At 44.4% G+C, this 15,141-nt stretch overlaps 1 protein-coding gene across 5 annotated transcripts in view; it reads left to right on the top strand.

Moving 5' to 3' along the window:
* LOC144607182 (receptor expression-enhancing protein 6-like) overlaps nt 1-14,797 on the top strand; it is a 45,177-nt gene extending 30,380 nt beyond the window's left edge. For 3 of the 5 annotated variants that reach the window (XM_078423855.1, XM_078423856.1, XM_078423857.1), the window contains exons 6-8: nt 6,028-6,101; nt 9,169-9,226; nt 12,792-14,797. In XM_078423855.1, coding sequence (XP_078279981.1) covers nt 6,028-6,101; nt 9,169-9,189 — 95 coding nt within the window. In that variant the 3' untranslated portion in view covers nt 9,190-9,226; nt 12,792-14,797. The remainder of the gene's footprint in view (nt 1-6,027; nt 6,102-9,168; nt 9,227-12,791) is intronic. The other 2 variants (XM_078423858.1, XM_078423859.1) reach the window with 2 other exon arrangements.
* Nucleotides 14,798-15,141: the final 344 nt, after the last annotated feature.

Genomic DNA, 15,141 nt, shown 5'->3' with positions numbered 1-15,141 from the left:
TGACAGCGTTCTCGTCGTCGGCCGCTCTCGCCAGGAGCACCGTACACCTCCGGCTGCTCTGCCAGCGGCTCAGTGAGCATGGCCTGGCCATTAACCTTTCTAAGTGTCAGTTTGGCCTCCCTTTGATCAGTTTCCTCAGTCACCACATCAATCGGCATGGCGCGGTCCTGCTCCCAACCAAGGTTGAGGACATTCGCCAGTTTCCCAAACCCTCTACGGTGAGCTCGTCGGCATGGTGAATCTCTATCACCGTTTCATGCCAGCAGCCGCCAGGATCATGCACATGGTGTTCAAGGTCCTGGCCAGCAAGCAGAGAGACCTCCTTTGGGATGATGCAGCCATGACTCTTATCAACGAAGCCAAAGAGGCGCTGGCAAAGGCGATGTTGTTGGTCCATCCAAAGGTCAACGTGCTGACTGCTCTTACGGATGATGCATCTGGCACAGCTGTGAGTGGTGTGCTGGAACAGGTGATCGACGGTAGCTGCCTTTTTCAGTCCTCACCTGACACCTCCCGAGCAGAAGTACAGTGCTTTTGACCGAGAGCTCCTTGCGCTCTACCTGGCCATCCGGCATTTCCATTACTTCCTCGAGGGCAGGGATTTTACGGCTTTCACCGATCAGGGCAACAACTGTTCTGGTGGTGGCCAAGTTCATGTGGCACGGGTTGCGCAAGCAGGTCGGCAACTGGGCCAGGGCGTGCATCCACTGTCAGACCTGTTCATCGTCACACCAAGGCGCGGTTGCAGAATTTCGACTTGCCATGCCGGCGTTTCGACCACATCCACATTGGCATCGTGGGACCGCTGCCTCTATCCAGAGATGTCAACCACCTTCTCACCAGCATGGACCGATTCACGAAATGGCCGGAAGCCGTCCCGCTCTCAGATACCTCCGCTGCGACGTGTGCACGTGCCCTCACTGGGTCGCCCGTTTTGGTGTGCTGGTGGACAACTCCTCTGACAGGTGCGCAGTTCACCTCTGAGTTGTGGTCAGCAATAGCCCAGCTGTTTGGCGCTCAGCTGCCCCACACTGCGGCCAACCACCCACAAACCAACGGCCTAGTGGAATGTTTTCACCGGCACCTGAAGGCATCCTTAAAGGCACAGCTCGTGGGCCCGGACTGGATGGACGAGTTGCCGTGGGTGCTGCTGGGAATACGCACTCCCCCGAAGGAGGATCTGGCAACTTCCTCGACCAAGCTGGGGTACGGCACCCCGCTTACGGTCACAGGGAATTTCATCCCGGCAGCACGTGGACATAAGGAAGCCCCCTCGACCATGCTGATGCGCCTCCAGGAGAAGGTGGGCACGCTCTCTGCCATCCCGACGTCCCACCATAGACTCGCCCCCACGTACGAACCACCGGCCCTCACAAACTGCCAGTATGTGTTCATTCGCCGCGATTCCCACTGCACGCCACTGCAAAGACCTTACGAGGGACCCTTCCAGGTACTGCAACACGGTGCCACGACCTTTGGTCATCGACATGGGGGGCAGGCACGAGACTGTCTCCGTGGACGGTTTTAAGCCGGCACACTTGGACATTGACCAACCAGTGCACGTGGCACAACCCCACCGCAGTGGGCATCCACCGTCACGACCGCACCCGTCCTCGACTCTGCCAGCTGCGACCCCGGACACAGGAGACAAGTCCACGCGATCAGGCCGCCTCACTCGCCAGCCAGAACAAAGGATTTGGCAGTCGGGATATGAACTTGGTCGTGCGCGGGCGAGTGACGGAACTGTATTCAGTTAATTATTAAACTGTTTACACGACGTGTGAACCTCCACAGGTTCTTATTTTTTGGGGTGAGGCCGACAACTTGTCTTCATCTCTACTGCACTTGTTATGAAATCTATTTTTAAATGATTGCGATAAGACTAAATTCGCACTTTACCGTCTCCTCTCGGCATCAGACGGTTGCATGCTGACCTCGGGTGCTGTCTGTGTGTGGAATTTGCATGTTTTCCCCCGTCCGCGTGGGTTTCCTCCGGGTGCTCCGGTTTCCTCCCACATCCCAAAGACATCCAGGTTTGTAGGTTAATTGACGTCTAGTTTGCCTAGTGTGTAGAGAGTGGATTAGAGTGTGTGATAACAGTTTGTAAATTGCCACTAGTTTGTAGTGGATGATCCATTCCCTGTACGCACGGGGCAAATTAGAGCAATTAACCTAAAACCTGCACGTCTTCGGGATGTGAGAGGACAGCTGAAGGGCCTGTTTCCGTGCTGTAATTCAAAATTAAACCCGTAAACAAGATGGTTTGTTATCTGTAGACTTCTGGAATCCCCCGCCCTGAACTTGAAAGGTTTATTCGCAGATAATCCCTGGCTATATTTCCAGTTGAAATTGCCAAAGATAATATTTTCTGATACTCCAATCGCTAACTTGGCTGGCTGACTCCTGAAGGGTAGTAAAAGTATGCCTTTAGCAATAAAGTCACAATTTTGTGCAATTCATATTTCGGGTGACATTGTAAAACAAATTACTTATTGATTTTTTTTAAATTGGCAGTTAAATGACTTTGATCTTTCCACTGGTGCCAGTAACGTTTTGCTCCTTCAAAGGTGTGCCAGGTGCCTATATTTTATGCATCTACAGTATCTCTTATTTGCTTGCTCAATGTCAGCAAGCTGTTAAACTATTTGGAACATTTGAATCTAATCTTGATCCCACCCTACCAAAGTCATGCAGAAGTACACTTTTTATTCCTCTTCCTAACTTGTTTTCTCCCTTAAAATTTGGGAAAGGTTTACATCCCAACATTATCCAGGCCAGAATTGGGCAATTTGAACCTTTGTCCTTGACTGTTTTTGTGTCGAGCGAGATGGGAATCATTTTTGAATGCGTTTTAGCTTGTGCATTGAAATTTGTTTTGGTACTGAGTTTCCAGTACAACGAGTCTGTCGGTTTGGATTCGGTGACGTGTTTCTCTTGGAGTCTCTGCCAGTCACATTGTGCAAAAGGTTATGTTTTCTCTGGAGGAAAATCAATGATGTGACTGTTAGAATCAAATCCATGCATGCGTGAGTGCTTGTGCTATGACTACTTTAAGAAAGGTTTACCACTGAAAATTGGGCCTTTCTAAATGCAGCAAGAGCTTTTGCAATACAACTCGAAGATTTTGTGCTGGTGAGGACTTGTTGCGCCCTAAAATGGATTGCCGAACAATGTCCCCATTTTCAATATGACTTGCTCCCTCTGTATTTCCTGGGATTGCACATTATATTCAATAGTGACTGGATAATCCCTGACATTTCCAGTTGAAATTGCCACAGATAAAATTTGCTGATATTTGAGCCACTAACTTGGCTGCCTGGTGACTCCTGAAAGGCAATAAAAGTCTGGTAGTTAGCAATCACATTACTCAAATGGTGTGCAATCCATATTTTGGATAATATTTGATTTAAAAAATCAATGTGGTTTGTTATGCAGGTTGGTAATTAAAGGACGTTAATCTTTTCACTGCTCCCAGTCTCCAGTAACAGCAAATGTTCTGCTCGTTCAACACATTAATATAGACCAGAATGCAACAGGGCAGATTGGATCAAGAGCTAATGGGGTCAAAGAGGAATAAACCCGTTGTATTAAAAGATAATGGATTCATTAGTTTATCTATGAAAGAATCATAGGTATGGTCTTAAACGAGTTTGTTGAAGGCTTGTTTACCAGGTTGGTTTTAAGATTGGGTTGAGATTGGGTCCATGTACCGGCCCACTATTTTTTCCTTCCTTCCGGTACCACCTTTAATCTGGACAAAGTTATGAGAGCGCACTTGAAATCCACCCCTTAAATGTGGCGCTAGGCCTGGTGAGGCGGCCGATCTCTACCTCGCTGTACCTTCCGTGCTGATCAACAGGTCCCCTGGGACCAGGGCTCTGGAACTCGGACCCAGCTGGAGCCAACAGATCCATTCCCGTAGCCAACTTCCAGGGCCGACTTTGCGGGCCGATATCTCAGCTGCCTCGGCAGACCTTTCCAGTACCATTGGACTCCTCTCGGTAGCCCTGACCTCAGTTGGACTGGCAAAAAAGGATAATCCAGAAAGGCTCTAGAACCAAGGATGTCGGTCAATCAGTAGTGGACCTGTACTAGCATTCCTCTTGGTTTGGTATGTCTCCACATGCCTCCATCACTACAATAGCACAACTTTGCGTGAGTACTGGGGCATGATCTTGCATTACTTTCATTTTATATTGTACATTCAAAGATGTGCCAAAGTGCATAATACCATTATGCAGTCAAAGACAGTCACCAATGCAAAATGGATATTAGTGCATCTGAAAGCTCGAAGGTCTTTAGTGGGAAATGGGATGTAGAATTGTTTAGAGGAATTCCATACCTTGGGACATGGGTGGATTGAGGCATGTCTGCCTTAAGTTGGTGTACCTGCAATGTTCTAACAGCATTAGAACTGAAGTTGAGTTATTAAATTGTATCCTGTATGTAACAGCTGGAAACAGTGGGTCTGACAGGTAAGACTCTGTTCTGCATTCTGAGGAGTAAGATTGGAGAATGGGACACTGCAAAAGTTAAAAGTGGGGTATGGAGGGGGTGTGAGTACCATGACATTTGACACTATGGAAGTGGTTCATCTGTGCTACGAAAGTTCACAAAGTGTTTATCGTCTATTAAAGAGCTGGTCAATCTATCTCTACCACATGGTGTTGCTAGTTAGGGGAGTTAACAACATACCAGGAATGTTACCACAGCCACATCTGCTTTCTTGGGACTACCAGCATCTGCAGTTATTTTCTTACACTACCTGTTGCTCCACTGCGATTTCTCCTTAAGGTATGTCCACTTTGAAGAAGTTCTCCTCCTCTCTTCGACGAGAGTTTAGCAACATGCTCTCTCGCTCCCCCTCTGTGATTTCTCCTGTCCTCCTACTCGACGACCACATTTTGACCCAGACTCGCTACCACAGCCACATCTGCTTTCTTGGGACTCAAACAGAGGCTCGGCGATCGCTTCGCTCAACACCTGCACTCAGTCCACGTTAACCAATCTGATCTCCCGGTGGCCGAGCACTTCAACTCCCCCTTCCATTCCCAGTCTGACCTTTCTCTCATGGGCATCCTCCATTGCCGCAGTGAGGCCCACCAGAAATTGGAGGAACAGCACCTCATATTTCGCCTGGGCAGCTTGCAGCCCAGTGGTATGAACATTGACTTCTCCAACTTTAGATAGTTCCTCTGTCCCTCTCTTCCCCTCCCCCTTCCCAGATCTCCCACTGTCTTCCTGTCTCCACCTATATCCTTCCTTTGTCCCGCCCCCCTGACATCAGTCTGAAGAAGGGTCTCGACCTGAAACGTCACCCATTCCTTCTCTCCCAAGATGCTGCCTGACCTGCTGAGTTACACCAGCATTTTGTGAATAAATACCAGGAATGTTACATGCTCGGTAGAATTGTCAGTTGTTATCATATGTGCCCTTGTACAGGGGCAGGCTGCTTAATCTTCATGGGTGGAAGGTTTTTTTAATGGACATTAAAGAGTAAGTTGATAACCAGTTTAAGGAAATGACTTAAAAGGATGCTGTTATGGGTTACAATTATTCATTAAAATGCATAAATTTAACAAATCGCTGCTTCAGCAAAAAGATTAGAAACCCATTGTGTGTGTGTGCAGTTTATCCTATTATAATAATAATAATAATAATAATAATATTCATTTATTGTCATTGCAATGAGTACAACGAAATTAAAAAATAGCCAATCCTGACGGTGCGTACAAACATATATGCAATAAATGCAAAAACAAATAAATACATAAATACAATTAAATACAATTATATGACCGATTTTTTAACGGTGTTGCCTAGTGCAAGGTAGTGTTCAGTTCTCGTATGGCCCTGGGGTAAAAACTGGTGTATTGTGTACACTGACCAATCTAACGTAAATATGTATTTTGAACGTGGGCTGCAGTGATCTGGAAAAAGCATCCCAGATGCTGATTTGTAGACGGTTAGATTTAAGTGGTCTTTAATTCGCATTAATGTTTCTATCAATTATTTTTCTTGCTTTAGTTTTGCAGACATTGTGCAACAGCAAGAACCTCGTCAGGCCAGATGCAAGACCTAAACAGTTAGCTGGCGTCCCTGTATGTAATTAAACAGGCCTGCCTTTAATTAGATCCGAACACCAGCCTTGTGGTTTATCATGATCAGTGTTTCAGTGGAGCTATTGTTCCAGGGTTGGATTTTAATAGATTTTGTGATAAACTGAGATAAACATTGATATACATTGCTTTCCCCATGGATCATTTAGTTTAGAGATGGGGAGATTTGGTTATTTAGGTTTAGAATGATTTAAGGGGGCTTTTGAAAGAGCAATTGAACTTTGTTTTTTTTTTAAAAGAGATTTCAGAACTTGTATTATCAATTGATATTTTGTAGACTTCTATAGTGAGAAAGCAAGGTAAGTTCGTTTCAAAATGTCTTTTCGTTGGATGTTTTTTTATTTATGTAAATAAATGTAACAATATTTAATACAATGGGAAAGAGATACCACAGAAACATGGATGTACTGTTGCATCGTGGAAACAGGCCTTTCGGCCTAACTATTTTATTGCTGTATAGTAAATGGTGTTTTCCACTTCTAAAAAGTGTCATGATAAACCAATCTATCTCTCTGGCTACAGGCATGGGTGTTTTAATAGCAATTTCAGTAGAGCTTTTGAAACTGCTGTAATCGCAGTTGTAAACTGATATTTTGTAAGTATGCTAATTCATCCAGTGTTCTATGCCATTAGTCTAGAGCTTTCTATGTAATTTAGATTCTAGTTTGCCTTCAGCTTGGTTAGGTAAGAAATGTTTCAACGCTTTTGTGCTGTGTTTGAACTTTGCCCTGTTCTCTGCCATTGACACACTCGTTGATCAACTGACTATTATAAAATTGGATCTAGGCAGATGAAGGGATCCAACACTACCTTCTGCAAAGTCTTCTCCACACAACACCTGGTGTTCATAAGTGATAGCAGAATTAGGCCATTTGGCCCATCTACTCTGCCATTCGATCATGGCTGATCTATATCTCCCTCCTAACCCCATTCTCCCTGCCTTCTCCTGATAACCCCTGACACTAATGTGTGTTTGTGGATGCCAGGACTTTCCCCATGGAAAGACCACCTCTCCAGTTTAAAGGAGGAACTGCAGATATTGATTTATACCTATGGTAAACACAAACTGCTGGGGCAACTCAGTGGGTCAGGCAGCATCTCTGGAGAAAAAGGATGGATGATATTTTGGATCAGGACCCTTCAGTCTGAAGAAGGGTTCCGACCTGCATTCTCGGCCATCTTGTTTCTTCAGAGGTGGTCACTGGACATCTGAAACATCTCTGGAGAAAAAGGATGGGTGATGTTTTGTGGCTTGGCCCGTCTTCAGACTGAACCAAGGTCCCGAACCGAAACTGCGCCCATCCTTTTTCTCCAGAGATGTTGCCTGACCCGTTGAGTTATTCCTGCACTTTGTCTGCAGTTTAAATGTCTGCTACATTTGGCTTGAAGATCGCACTTCCTGGCTCGAGTTAGATGTGCCCACTAACTGGGATGTTGGGGGCAGGGGGAGAGGGAGATTGTGATGGTGTTGGAAGAGGGATTTTTCAGATCCTAATTGGGAAGTGGCTTTAAACAGGTCGTATGTTAAATTATACCATAATGTGGTGTATTTTTTAAAATTTAAAAGTTAGCAAGTTTCACAATGTCATCTTGCAGGCAATGACTAGTATTGGACAGGGAAGTGCAGTATATCATCATATCATATCATCATATCATATCATATATATACAGCCGGAAACAGGCCTTTTCGGCCCACCAAGTCCGTGCCGCCCAGCGATCCCCGCACATTAACACTATCCTACACCCACTAGGGACAATTTTTACATTTACCCAGCCAATTAACCTACATACCTGTACGTCTTTGGAATCAGCTTTCCATTTTGAACATTTTTAAAATTTACTAAAAGAAAAATTGGACAGCATGTAAAAGGGATTGGGTATAGCTCTTTTTCATTGAGGTGTACAAGATCATGAGAGGAATAGATTGGGTAGATGCACAGTCTCTTTCCCAGAGTAGGTGAATCGAGGACCAGAGGATATGGGTTTAAGATGAAGGGGAAAAGATTTAATAGGAATCTGAGGGGTAATTTTTTCTCACAAAGAGTGATAGGTGCATGAACAAGCTGCCAGAGGAGGTAGTTGAGGCTGGGACTATCCCAACAGTTAAGAAACGGCTAGACAGGTACTTGGATAGGACAGGTTTGGAGGGATACGGACCAAGTGCGGGCAGGTGGGACTAGAGTAGCTGCGACACGTTGGCCGGTGTGGGCAAGTTGGGCCGAAGGGCCTGTTTCCACACTATCACTCTGACTCTATTACTGCTTTTGATTTAATCTGCATACTCGATGTTGAGGTGCAGTATGATGAAAGGCACAGTGCTGAATGGGTTTGATCTTGCCCTCGGGTGATGGGGTTGGCATGTTGTCAATGTGAGTGCAAGGTGTCCCTTGGGCTGCCTTTATCCACCCTTAGCCCAATGATGTTATTGGTAGGGTAATTGACTAGTAAATGATCTCCATTGCAAGTGGGTTGCAGGAGGCTTTGGATAACTTGGGCTCATTTGAATGATCTTCAAAGAAAGGATATTTCTTATTAAATAAATAATAACCGTACTCTTGGTGTGGTCTCGCTAACTGTAATAATAATGAATTGTAATGGAACATTAATATCAATAGCACTGCAGGGATAAAGCAGTTAGATTATGGCCATCTCCACCCACTCTCCTTTTGGATAGTAGCTGGAGTAGGCTACCAGCCCCTCCATGTCTGGCTGGTAGATCTATGCTGGCCTCAACTCTGTACCAGTTCTCCATAATTCTCAAACCCTTTTATCCCCCCCCCTGATATTTATCTTCACCTATGAATACATCTAATGATCCAGCCTCCACCGCCCGGGGACAGTATTGCATAGATCCATTACCCTCCTGGGACGAAATTTCTACGCATGTCAGTCTGGAAAAGCTCTGCTGTTGTGTCCCATTGAAGTGAAATCTAGTAGAAAAGCAACATGTAAATGTAGGGAAAGTGCAAAATGACTGAACAGTGGACCTACAAGTGTATTCTGTCCTGTAATGTTCTTTTTTTTCCTTCCTGCTGCCAAATACATTAAGAATCAGCTGTCAGTAGACTGATAGCAGGAAGGTATACAAGATTGTAGTGGGCCCGCTGGTAAGTTGCCCTTGGCTAATGTAGTTTTTGCACACATTTGTTGCTGTTATTCAGTCCCAGCCAAGCATTTGATTCAATTTATCGCTTTGAATGATAGCTTTGAGATTGCTTTCCCAATGTACGGTATTTGCTGATTATAAGTTAATAACACTTTTGAATTTCAGGTTCTATAAATAATCATCTCCTTTGTTTGTGGTCAATCTTGCCGTCACAGCCATATGCAACTTTGTTTTGGTAGACAACGGTACTGGTACACATACCAATTAAAAACTATGCGACATTCATTTTTTCCATCAACCTACTGCTCTTCTGTTTTGATTTTCTAATTAATCAACTCCCAATTTAATTTTTGGCTATCACAGGCAGGTGGGACTAGTGTAAACAAGTTACCAACAAATACCCAAAGCACTGGCCCTAAGTAGCTGTGACCGGATGCCCAAGCACAAACAAGTTGCGTATTTTAATCTGTTGTCGTATTTGGATGTAGGTGCACATGCAGTCTCCACATGCTCATTTCTCTGAGCTTTAATGTTTCATCATGAGTCCATCGAACCAAATCTCTAACTACAAAGATGGCACTGCTCGTGGTTCTCATTTTTGTGCACACTCTCTGGTTGTATCTGGTTGCTCTGTCATGCGACATTAAAATTAAACTTTCAGCTATAAGTGGAATGTCATTTTTCCAAAGATAAATACAAGATGTTGGAATAACTCAGCGGGTCAGGCAGTATTTCTTAAGAAAAGAAATAGGTGACGTTTTGGGCCAGAACCCTTCTTCAGACTGAAAAATGGAGAAGGCCAGAACAACGCAGGGTTGGCAACAGATGACCTCGGGAAGGGTGGAGTCCATAATGGCCCAATGAGTAATCTTCTGGAATTTTTTGAGGATGTAACTAGGAAAATGGACAGGGGAGAGTCAGTGGATGTGGTGTACCTTGACTTTCAGAAAGCCTTCGACAAGGTCCCACATAGGAGATTAGTGGGCAAAATTAGAGCACATGGTATTGGGGGTAGGGTTCTGACATGGATAGAAAATTGGTTGACAGACAGAAAGCAAAGAGTGGGGATAAATGGGTCCCTTTCAGAATGGCAGGCAGTGGCTAATGGGGTACCGCAAGGCTCGGTGCTGGGACCGCAGCTATCTACAATATACATTAATGACTTTGATGAAGGGATTAAAAGTACCATTAGCAAATTTGCAGATGACACAAAGCTGGGTAGTAGTATGAAGTGTGATGAAGATGCTGTGAGGTTGCAGGGTAACTAGGACAGGCTGTGTGAGTGGGTGGATGCATGGCAGATGCAGTTTAATGTGGATAAGTGTGAGGTTATCCACTTTGGTGGTAAGAATAGGAAGGCAGATTATTATCTGAATGGTGTCAAGTTAGGAAAAGGGGACGTACAACGAGATCTGGGTGTCCTAGTGCATCAGTCACTGAAAGGAAGCATGCAGGTACAGCAGGCAGTGAAGAAAGCCATTGGAATGTTGGCCTTCATAACAAGAGGAGTTGAGTATAGGAGCAAAGCGGTCCTTCTGCAGTTGTACAGGGCCCTAGTGAGACTGCATCTGGAGTACTATGTGCAGTTTTGGTCTCCAAATTTGAGGAAGGATATTCTTGCTATTGAGGGCGTGTAGCGTAGGTTTACTAGGTTAATTCCCGGAATGGCGGGACTGTCGTATGTTGAAAGAATGGAGCGACTAGGCTTATATACACTGGAATTTAGAAGGATGAGAGGGGATCTTATCGAAACATATAAGGTTATTAAGGGGTTGGACACGTTAGAGACAGGAAACATGTTCCCAATGTTGGGGGGAGTCCAGAACCAGGGGCCACAGTTTAAGAATAAGGGTAGGCCATTTAGAACAGGGATGAGGAAAAACTTTTTCAGTCAGAGTTGTAAATCTGTGGAATTCTCTGCCTCAGAATGCAGTGGAGGCCAATTCTCTGAATGCATTCAAGAGAGAGCTAGATAAAGCTCTTAAGGATAGCGGAGTCAGCGGGTATGGGGAGAAGGCAGGAACGAGGTACTGATTGAGAATGATCAGCCATAATCACATTGAATGGTGGTGCTGGCTCGAAGGGCCGAATGGCCTACTCCTGCACCTATTGTCTATTGTTGGCTGGGGAAGATGTGCTAATGACAAGGATACGAACAGTGGAACTGGTCATAGAGTGGTACAGTGTGGAAACGGGTCCTTCGGCCCAACTTGCCCACACCGGCCAACATGTCCCAGCTACACTAGTTCCACCTGCCTGCTATTGGTCCATATCCCTCCAAACCTGTCCTATCCATGTACCTGTCTAACTGTTTCTTAAAAGTTGGGATGGTCCCAGCCTCAACTACCTCCTCTGACAGCTTGTTCCATACACCCACCACCCTTTGTGAAAAGGTTACCCATCGGATTCCTTTTAAATCTTTTCCACTTCACCTTGAACCTATGTCCTCTGGTCCTCAATTCCCCTACTCTGGGCAAGAGACGCTGTGCGTCTACCCGATTTATTCCTCTCGTGCTTTTATACACATTCGAACAACTAGAGATGCTGCCTGTCCCGCTGAGTTACTCCAGCATTTTGTGTCGACCTTCGGGATAAACCAGCAGCTGCGTTCCTTCCTACACACGCTGCTGTGGGCCTCCAGCCGTCTCCTTCTTTGGTCGACCAGCAACCGACGTCCCTTCCACGCCCGTCCACGTTTGTTCCCCGTGGGCACCTCCCGCAGCTGAACTTGAGGGTGCGCTCAGCCTGACGCCAGTTTCCCCTCCCCTCCCGTTGTGTCTGTTGTCGCAGGCTCCACCCTCCTGGTCTCTGGCCTTTGGGGTGGGGGGGAGCAGCAGCGGTGGCTCGGTGGTCTACCCCTTCCATATCGCGGTCACCCGATCCTTCGAGCATGGAAGGACGCCAGCGCAGCGTTAACCCCCTGCAGGCCGTGAACCACTAGGCCCTCCATTTGCCCGTGGACCACAGCAGCTTCCACCAAGTTGCTACTTGGGAGGATGATGTCCAGGACGCTTGGCACGTTTACAAGTTGGACCTCTCTTGGTACAGGCCATGGAAATCAAGCCTATTATTGCAGAATTCATTGTTTCAAGTATGTGAACCATTAGGCTTTGAGTAGTTCCTTGAGTTCTATTGCAGAGAGAGTTTAGGGGGGAGGGGGAAGCTATATTACTGTTTCAGAGCCTTGCATAGAAACATAGAAAATAGGTGCAGGAGGAGGTCATTTAGCCCTTCGAGCCCGCACCAACATTCATTGTGATCTTGGCTGATCATCCACAATCAGTAACCCGTGCCTGCCTTCTCCCCATATCCCTTGATTCCGCTAGCCCCTTACTTGGGTTGGACTGAGAACAGAATGGTACAAACCTTTTAAATCTGTTTTTAAGATAGACCAAGTTAACCATGAGGTCAGAATCACATGAGTGAAGACCTTCCTAGTGATTTGCATTATGAATACAGCTAGTAATACTGCAGTACCTCCTCTGTGTCCCTGCATCTCTCTTACCAATACAATAGGCATCCGACATGTAAAGATGTTGTTTTTCATTCATTTTCTTCTATTTCAGCATTGAAGCTACATTTGGAGAAGAACAAGGATAAATGAGAACCTCGTACTGAACAGACCACCTACAAGATGAAGTTACTCCCACAAGAAAAAGGCCGATAATTCAGGCATGATAGCAGCGGTCTGAAAAGGAATGACTGTGGTTTAATTTTCCAAGTGCGATTTGTGGTTGGAATCTAAAATGACCTGCCTTTTCTTTCAGAAGCTGACCCTCTTTGAGTATTTTACTCTTCAGATCCAATGCCTCTCATGCCTGTGTCATATCATTGACCTGATAGCAGTAACTGATAGCAGAACCATTCTTCCTTCCTCTACCTCACCTGGGGTCTGAATTGTAGATGAGTGTACTTTGTCTTCAGAAAGTACACTAACCCCAGACATGCAGTCAATTAGTTCCCAATGTTAACAACCTCCATCTCGATACCAGTTGTTAGGAGAAAACTTTTCTGATTACTGTCGATTTTGTTATAATTATGCTTCACAAATGTAGGATTGTATCTCAACACACCCTGTTTTACTGGCTGTTCATGATGGAGAATATTTTTAAGACTGGAAAAATAATGGCAAAGAATGAAATGGTTTTATATCAATTTTGCTTACTTGTGTATAGATTAGTCCAAATTGATTTCATCATTCTGTTGATTATAATTAATTATTGGGCCAGAATATTAAATATAAAATTATTGGGTCAGAATATTTTGCATGTACTTGCATTAAATCTGCATTGACTTAGCATTGAATCTGTTTGTGTGGAATAACTATTAATCAAGGAATTCTGAGATTCTGCAGCAACTTGCACACGTGATCACATTTCCTGGTGCTGCTAAATTAATATTCCCATCTTGTACTTTGATACTAACTCCACTGAATAATTCCTAATTTAACTTGCCAGTAGATCAGAATTTTTCCAAAAACATATTTTTCAGGGATTTTATACAGTTGTTAGTTATTGTCTGTGCATTGATCCTGGTCTTTGACTGGCCTTGAGGTTTGTGTGTGATATTTTGTTTCCCTTCTTGCAGAACACTGGAATTGCATTGAGCCTGCTTTCTATCTCACACTCAAAACAATGTAAGCTTGTCTCCAATATCATAACCTGCAGCCTCCCTCTTTTCTTCCCTACAAGGAGAGATTTTAGTCAGTACTATTGTGGAGGCAGGTGGTTAGGGTTAGTGAGGGAGCATATTTTAGACTGGCTCAAAGTTCAATTAACTAAATATTCTAGAAGAAAGACCAAGTGTTAGTGACAGAATCTTTCCTGCATGGTTTCGATGTGGACTATAATTGTGTGGTGGAAGGAATTACACTTCTAATTTAGCAATAAGATGGTATAAAATATAAATGACCACTTTTCATTTAATTCAGGTTAAATTGTAACAAAAAACTTGCAAGTCATTTGAGATTGTTGAACCTTTTTGATCATTGTTATTAGGAGATGTAGATTTTTATTGTATTCTCTCCAGTTTGTATTCCATCAGGGTGAAAAATGGGTTGCACAAGATTCTATGACTGAGAGGTGTGTGTAGGGGAAAGTAACTGCACTGCACCAGACTATCACTGGAAACTGCTGGAACTTGTTTAAGGAAGATTTGGGGCCAGGGTTTCTCTTGAGCATATACTTTGCATAATATCTTTGGAAGAAATAAAGTGTTTTTGATATACAGAGGTGGGAGGGGACGGGAGGGGGGGAGTTGGCTAACAACTTTATATTTTAGGGCAAGCGATCTTTTTAAGCTCCAAGTAATGAATCGATAGAGAAAACACGTGGATCTCTGGTAGAAAAATGTACAAAATATTAAAGTTGCAATTTTGTGCTTTTGACCTGTTGTTAACTATTGTGGAATCCAAAGTCTGCAGCTCCTGCTTTCTGATGGAGCTTGAAAGCAATGTTTTGCTGGTGTGGGAACTTTTCTATCGATTTCACAGGGTCGAGAAGTTTTAATAACGTGTGTTTACGAGAATAATGTTAGATGCACTATTTGTTAAATTAAGCTCAATAAAAACAACAAACAACTCTTGGCATCTTGTGGTTTATTTGTATCCAAGGTTTGTATTCACTAACCTTGAGCCCAGAGGGGGGGGTAAACATTTTTAAATGAAAATATTGGACATTGGAAGTGGGTCTGAGGAAGGGTCCTGACCTGAAATGTCACTGATCCAAAGATGCTGTCTGAGTTACTCCAGCACTTTGTTCTATGCAACTTTCCAGTATTTTCAGTTCCTTGTGTCCACATCTTGATATCTATATTCTATTGTGCAGGGGAAAAGGTACTGTACCAAAAGCAAAGTTTGTTTTTAATTTTTGTGTAGCTGAAGCCTTGATCCAGATTAGCAGGGCAACAAGGTAGGGG

This window comes from Rhinoraja longicauda, chromosome 28 (assembly GCF_053455715.1).
Source record: "Rhinoraja longicauda isolate Sanriku21f chromosome 28, sRhiLon1.1, whole genome shotgun sequence".
NCBI classification, from domain to species: domain Eukaryota; kingdom Metazoa; phylum Chordata; class Chondrichthyes; order Rajiformes; family Arhynchobatidae; genus Rhinoraja; species Rhinoraja longicauda.
This window is presented reverse-complemented; position numbering and strand designations above follow the sequence as displayed.